The sequence below is a fragment of the Nansenia antarctica genome (assembly GCF_963989245.1).
Source record: "Nansenia antarctica genome assembly, chromosome: 11".
NCBI classification, from domain to species: domain Eukaryota; kingdom Metazoa; phylum Chordata; class Actinopteri; order Argentiniformes; family Microstomatidae; genus Nansenia; species Nansenia antarctica.
The window spans coordinates 9,610,876-9,618,331 of record NC_137681.1 but is presented as its reverse complement, the minus strand read 5'-3'; the positions used below and the strand labels follow the sequence as shown (position 1 = coordinate 9,618,331).

The following is a 7,456-nucleotide window of genomic DNA, read 5'->3' as shown; positions in this document are numbered from 1 at the left end:
ATGTGTGTGTCTGTGTGTGTGTCTGTGTCTGTGTGTGTGTGTGTGTGTGTGTGTGTGTGCGTGCCTGTGTCTCTCCCTCCCCTCCCCAGGGCCCCACACAGTGGCACGTCCAGATCATCATGGAGAAGCTCCTGAGGACGGTGAACAGGACCGTCATCTCCATGGGCCGCGACTCAGCACTCATCGTAAGTGTCTCTCCAAAAACCCAAACACTCGAACCCAAAAGAGTGGTTCTCAACCATCTGCGCTCCCTCTCCCTCTCCCCCTCCCTCCCTCTCCATCTCCCCCTCTACCACCCACACTCTCTCCATAACAGCAGCGCCAATCCTAACCCAACACTTCTTGGGAGCGATCGAAGCCTCGTAAAAGGGCGCCTCGGCAGCGCGTTCACAGAAAAGCTTCAATCCAACAGCATCTGCCTTGATCTCCCTGCTGCTTTCTGTTATACAGGAGGCCCGTGTCTTATTTAGGCGTGTGTGTGTGTGTGTGTGTGTGTTACCTGATACACAGAAAATGTCTAATCCCCCACCCCTCCCCCGACCACGCCGTAACCTAATCAGTGTGAAGCGTACTCCCCCTCTCCCTCTCTGCTGTGTCACTCCGCTCATCCAATCGGCCCCTCTCGGCCCGGAAACTCGATGGCAATTAACGCACTTATCAGTCATCCCGCGGCCGCTGTGCTGTCAGCCCGACGCGCCCGTCCTGCGGTGGCTGAGCCGCCCCGAGCCCCCTCATCCATTATCCATGAGCCTGTCGGGAGTGATGGGAATGTCAACAGCCCCCCCCCCCCCTCTTCTTTAACCTCAATACGTTAAGGATGTTATCGATGCTCGGGGGCTTCACGTAATCAGCCTGGAGTTGATGATGTGACTTTTTAGGGGGGGAGAAAAGAGAGAGAGGGTTGGGTGGGTTGGGTTGGGGGTGGGGGGGGGGGAAGGTGGGAAGGTGGCAAGACCGCAGGCGAGACGTCGACATTGACTGGGATGGGGAGGATGTTTAATGGACCGTTTTGGGGGGGGAGGGGGGGGGAGTGTTGACGCCACGGCCAACCGAGCGTGTAGGATTTGTCCCGGGATAATACGGATTCGCCGTGGCGTGATCCCGCTGCTGTTCCCGGCTGTTCCTCCTTTCGACAATTCCGCCTCCCGTCTGTGTCGGCGGTTGATTTAGGATGTGTGTGTTTACGGCGGTCGGGCCTCCATCTGGGGCGCAGCAGGAAGTGTCATCACAGGCTTCTCAACGCGCGGGGCTGTTTGCCTCGCGTCACCAGCCAAGGCAGCTCAATGGGTTTTAATCAAGCCAATAGTCCCCTGAATTATCATACACGGCGTCTTGTGTTGTTTGTGTGTGTATATGCATGTATGCGTGTGTGTATGTGTATGTGTATGTGTATGTGTATGTGTATGTGTATGTGTATGTGTATGTGTATGTGTATGTGTATGTATGTGTGTGTGTGTGTGTGTGTGTGTGTACGTGCGTGTGTGTGGGTGGTAAAGCATTTACCGCGGCACCCTTCATCATGATCTCTCTCTCACTCTCTCTCTCTCTCTCTTCCTGTCTTGCTCCCTCTGTCTACAGTACAGTAGAGTGAGGTGACAGGCAATGAAGTGGGTGGTTAGCTGAGGTGTCACTCCTCTGTGTGTGTGTGTGTGTGTGCGGGTGTGCGGGTGTGTGTGTGTGTGTGTGTGTGTGCGTGCGTGTCACAGTGTGGCATTCATTCAGTGCAGCCTCTCTGCCCTGGTGTGTTGTGTAATGGAGGACAGCGCCAGGCAGCGTAATGGCTAATGAAGCAGTCACCTGCCTGGAGTCTCCCTCTGCTCCTCTCCCCTACCCTCCCTCTGCTCCTCTCCCCTACCCTCCCTCTGCTCCTCTCCCCTACCCACCCTCTGCTCCTCCCCCCTACCCACCCTCTGCTCCTCCCCCCTACCCACCCGACCCTTCCACTACCAGCCTGCCTCTGCCTTCCCTTCCCCTCCCAGCCTGCCTCCCAGACGACCGCTCTGCCCCTTGCGTCGCTGACTCACACCCAGAAGCGGAGAGGAGGTGATGGTTGATGACGGTACTGCTTGGGTGGTGAAAACACCACACTGTGTTTCCATGTGCTCTCCACGGTCATTAAGTGATTGCATGGTAGGTCCACTTCTGTGACAATACAAATTGCTCGACTCCATTAACCAGGCAATTACGAAGCAGTTACCGATGACCTATGTCACAACATTAACGTACGAGGACAATGTTTGCTCGTGGTGTAATTACAGAGTGACCGACTCCCGTGTGTGTACCGTGTACCGTAGTACGGGATGGAGATGATCTTTCTTTCTTTCTCTCTTCTTCTATCACGACGACTGCCAATGGCCCCTGGTCTGAGCTAGATCACTCTTCCTGCTAGAACTGGTGAATTGATGATTCACTTGCTTAGTCAAATGTATCGATTGTAAGTCGCTTTGGAATAAGGCGTCTGCTAAATGCCAAAAATGTCAATGTGAAAATATAAAGGAAGACGGAGAGCTTCTCGTCTGTTTGAAAACGCTACGGCCGTCCCTGGCGAGGGTCACACCTGACGCTGTTTCACATCCCTCTCCGGCTTCGTACAACGCTCTGTACGATACACGCTTCGACTCCAGGGCTGTTTTTACATGTACAACACGCAATTCGACTCGAGGGCTGTTTTTACATGTACAACACGCACTTCGAGGGCTGATTTTTACATGTACAACTCACACTTCGACTCGAGGGATTTTTTCCCTTTACATTTGACCCCCCCCCAGCACTGAGCTCCGCTCTTCTTCACAGAAGTTCACGACCGACCAGGATGATGCTCTGATCTCTCCCGCGGATACGGGAGCGTACACATCCGCATGCGGACATTCCGAAGTCACTGACGCGGCCCTGTATCGACCCTCGCTGAGCCTCGGTCAACGGCCGATAGAGAGAGATAGAGCTTCTCTTAAGCCTTTGCGTTTAAACCTCGAGTATTTTTTCTTTAAATTATTGAACGATCGATAGGGGTTTGATCGAGGCAAGGGGTTTGAATTTTGGAGCGGGGTCTGAGGAGTGAGCTAGCACGTAGCGGCGTGAGGGGCTCCCTGATCAGCACTCTGACGCTAGCAGCAGCAGCAGCAGCGGGGAGGGTAGTGTACACAGCGTAGCGGACTGCGCCTGCTTGTACCGCCGCTGCCACGCGGCACTGCGCCACCGCCGCACCAGAACGACTGACCTTGTTCTTGTTCTTTCTGAGTGGCAGCCTCTTAGATTTAGATTTATGCATTAACTTTCTCTCTCTCTCTCTCTCTCCCTCTCTCCTCCCTGTCTCTCCCCCCACCTCCTCTTCCCTCGGTGGTGGTGGTGGCGGTGGCAGACACAGAATTCCGATGAGCTCGATAACAGTGTGCTCGGTAGGTGCTTCGGATTGTTGTAGTGATCGCGGAGGTGGAGGTGGGGTTGGAGGTGGAGGTATGGGTGGAGGTACGGGTGGAGGTAAAGGTGGAGGTGCGGGTGTGGGTGGAGGTGGGGGTGGAGGTGGAGGTGGAGATGGAGGTAGAGATGGAGATGGAGATGGAGGTGGAGATGGAGGTAGAGATGGAGATGGAGGTGGAGATGGAGGTGGAGGTGGGGGTGGAGGTAGAGATGGAGGTGGAGATGGAGGTGGAGGTGCACTGGCCTGGTGCCAGCCCCGGGAGCTTTTTAGGCACGGCTCCAAAGCGGCTCTATATAACGGAGGAAACACATCAGCACCCTGTCCCTGTCCTCCCCCCTGTCCTCTCCCCCCCCTTCCTCCCCCCCTGTCCCCCCCGGTCCTCTGTATTCATCATGGCAGCGTTCTCTCTCCCCGGCTGGCTTAGCCCCGGGTCCTAACACACGTCACAGGTCGCGCTCTGCCCAGAGCTCCTAGTTGCGTCTGCTCCACTGCAGAGATCAATATCCACCCTCTCCCTGATCCTCTTCCAGCACCTTCCTTCCTCCATGTCTCTCCCCGTCGTCTTAACGAGCCTACGGCACCCCCCCCCCCCCCCCCCCGGTCGGGTCTGCACGCTCTCTCTGCTACGGCACTACGGTGGTGTGTGTGTGTGTGTGTGTGTGTGTGTATCCTGTGGATGTTGCGGTACTTCGACGATGGACTGTCTTTTCCTCCTCGCATTTGCCTGCAGTGTGAGGAGGGATTGGCGGAGGCGGGGGAGTGGGGGGGGGGAGGGGGGGAAGGGAGGGGAGGGGGGGACTGCAGGGGGAGGAGCTCACAAGGTTTCTTTATTGATTGACAGCCCTGACAGGCGGGCTTACGAGGCTGCGCCGGTGCATGCCGTGGGCCGCTGACCGCGGTGCGCTGCTCTTCAGAACCATGCCACGGTGCAGTCCTCCCTCCCTCCCTCCCTCCCTCCCCCTCAGCCCTCTTCTGAATCCCCCCCATCATGCTGGGGCCGGCCCCTTGTGTGTTACCTACCGACTACTGCTGCTGCTGCTGCCTCTGTCTCTGCTGCTGCTACTGCAGAGCGCTTATGGAGAGAGAAGCATAGTGAGATATGGCCCTGCATCATAATGGCCCGAATGCAGACAGCCGCTCACCACACCTCGTTTGGACGCGTCTGGATATTTTTTTTTTCTCTTTCTTTATTTTTTCTTCACTTTTTACGCGGTGTCTTCTCTCGTCAAAGCAAGGTTTGACGAGACGAGACCCCCCCGACGGTATGTCACCCGTCCGTCCGTCCGTCCGTCCGTCCCCCAGCAGGACTATAACAGCACCACAGTGTGTGGTGCTACAGTGCTCATCTTACTGCGGTACTGTGCTCCACTCTGCTGTGCCCACACTATTAGCAGAGCTACTTCTACAGTGTCAAGTGACCTGTGCCTTGTCGGTAATCTCAGGGCTGAGTGTGAACAACAGCCCCTCCCTCTCTCTCTCTCCCTCCCTCCCTCCCTCCCCCCCTCCTTCCTTGGGCCCAGACCAACAGTACAGTATGCATCAGCACTGCCAGAGAGAAGAGGGAGGCGGGGGAGGGGGGGGGGGGCGGGTGTGAGAGGAGGAGCTCCCTGCCATGTAACATTCATGTGAGGACTTCCCAGCAGCAGTGGAGAACCCCCCTGTCCCCCGTCTCCCCTGTCCCCAGAGTCCTTCACCGCAGCAGGGGGGTGGGGGGGAGGGGAGAGCCGGTGTAAGTCCTACACAGCTCTCTGTGTTGTAAGGATAAGCTCTGGGTCTGAAGTGGTTCTTAGGCTGTGCAGGCGGAGGCACGGGTAGCTTTAGAGCCCAGTTCCTCCAGACGCCCTCTCCCCTCCTCTCCTCTCCTCTTCTCTTCTCTTCTCTCCTCTCCCCTCCTCTCCTCTCCTCTCCTCTCCTCTCCTCTTCTCTTCTCTTCTCTCCTCTCCTCTTCTCTTCTCTCCTCTCCTCTACCCTCCTCTCCTCTCCTCTCCTCTTCTCTTCTCTTCTCTTCTCTTCTCTTCTCTCCTCTCCTCTCCTCTCCTCTTATCTGCCCTGCTGTATTCTCCGTCTGTCTGTTCCTGTCAGGGACACTGCAACGCAAGCAGGCTTTAAACAGGTGTATGATCAAAGCCTCCCCCCCCCCCTCACTTTCAGTGTGCTTGTCAACTTTTTGGGGGGTTATTAAAGCTCGCGCTGCTTTGCAAGCCGGGTTTTTCTTTTTAGTCGTCAGTAGTTTTTTCCCCAAGTCAAAAAAGGCGAAACTTTGGTATCGCCCGGGAAATTGGGGACAATGTGACATTTTCAAATGCGAAACATGAATTCTTAAAATTCATCTCAAGGATGTGCACAAAGTAGTCGCGACCGACACACACCATATGCATTAATCATAGCCTGTTCTCCATCGAGAAGAGTGGCGTCTGATAGAAGGGGGCTAAGGGCTGTGATAACCCAAGGTTAGCTTACTGTGAAATGCGTCGATGTTCTGAGCCTCCGAACTGAAATGCTCTCAAGCAGAAGCCAGTCTAATGGAAGCGGGAAGTGGCATAAGTGCGCCGGTTGTGGGGAATGGTATGGAATTCGAAATGAAAGTCGTACATCTGTCCCTCTTATCTCTACGGTTCTCTGTCAACGCACCTGTAAATAGAGAATGTAAGAAGAAACCTCTCTCTTTCTTTCTCTCTTTGTATTTTTCACATTTTATTTTGTATATTAAATGCCTTTTCAGTTTGATTTTTAAAAACAGTATAAAATACACAGTATTGCACATAGTAAATCAATTGCACTTCTTTAAGGTACAGATAAACATCTATTTCTCTCTTATGCTACAGTACAACTATTGGATAATTCCAAACCCTCGATATACAAGATAGAGTGGCGATGAGTCACATATAGCAAACAGAAAACAGAGGCTGTGTGTGTGTGAGTGTGTGTGTGTGTGTGTGTGTCCCGTTCAGAAGATGGTTAATAACAGCCCTAACTAGCAGTGACGGAATAGAGTGCTGTTGAGGTGGTAGCAAAGTAGGATTTTTGACGCCCTTCAAACCACTTTGGCACATACTGTATTGTGTCTCTATCGGGCAGTGTTTTTGGCTTCATTAGTAACTTCTGCAGTATGCTCTGCAAGCTGTTAACCTAAAAAATAATCGTCTGCAAGCCCACTCTTTTGAAATGTCATTAGCCCTGTTAGATGCTGTACAACATAAATAAATATTCTCACTGTACATCTTCGAAAAGAAATTCTGCAGGTGTGTGTGTGTGTGTGTGTGTGTGTGTGTGTGTGTGTGTGTGTGTGTGTGTGTGTGTGGGTGTGGGTGTGGGTGTGGGTGTGGGTGTGTGTGGGTGTGTGCGTGCGTTCGCGTGTATACGTTACAATCTGAGGAGAGATGATACAGTAAGGGGGCCTCGTGTCCATGACACAGATGGTGTTAAAAAAAAAAAAGTGTTTTGTGTTTTTTTCCCCCCGTTGACTTTAAAAAGCTAGAAAATATCAGTGATATCTCAACTCTGTAAAAAGCATGCGAGGCTACGGGCCTGCGCTCAGAACCCATGGAAGGCTCGGCGACGGCACATTCAGTCCTCCTGGGTTGGCTTTTAGTCGTGTCTGAAGTAGCTGATGCAGGATACTGTCGTTTATACAATCACCACTGCCTCCCTGACCACACGGATCAGGCTGAGATGTGTGCTGTTGAGCAGGAGAGCTGAGTAACAGGGGGGTGGGACAACAGAAAAGCTGCGCTGTGGTCCACACCACCTCCACAGAGAATGACAACGCGTGTGTTAGCGCGCAGCTGGCCGGCGCAGGCGTGTGGGGAGCGACAAAGCAGGTGGGATGGTTGAACACTGATTGGGCACCTCCCTTTTTTTTCATGAAGTGGGTGTACTTTTCGTCTTTGACCAAAATGTCAGTATTATTATAAGAAAAAAAAAAAAGTTTGAACACAAGAAAAGGAAATATAATTTCGGATTTGTTCACATCCTTTGTACTATGGTTCTCAAATGGGCAGTCCCCTCCACAGCAGCCCAATATATAATCCAATAAAC

General features: G+C 53.2%; 1 protein-coding gene across 1 annotated transcript in view; it reads left to right on the top strand.

The window, feature by feature from the left end:
* Positions 1–7,456, top strand: part of dock1 (dedicator of cytokinesis 1) — a gene marked incomplete at both ends in the record, with an annotated part of 180,827 nt that overhangs the window by 81,429 nt on the left and 91,942 nt on the right. The window contains one exon of the mRNA XM_080542248.1: positions 90–185. Within this exon, the coding sequence (XP_080398374.1) occupies positions 90–185 (96 nt within the window). The remainder of the gene's footprint in view (positions 1–89; positions 186–7,456) is intronic.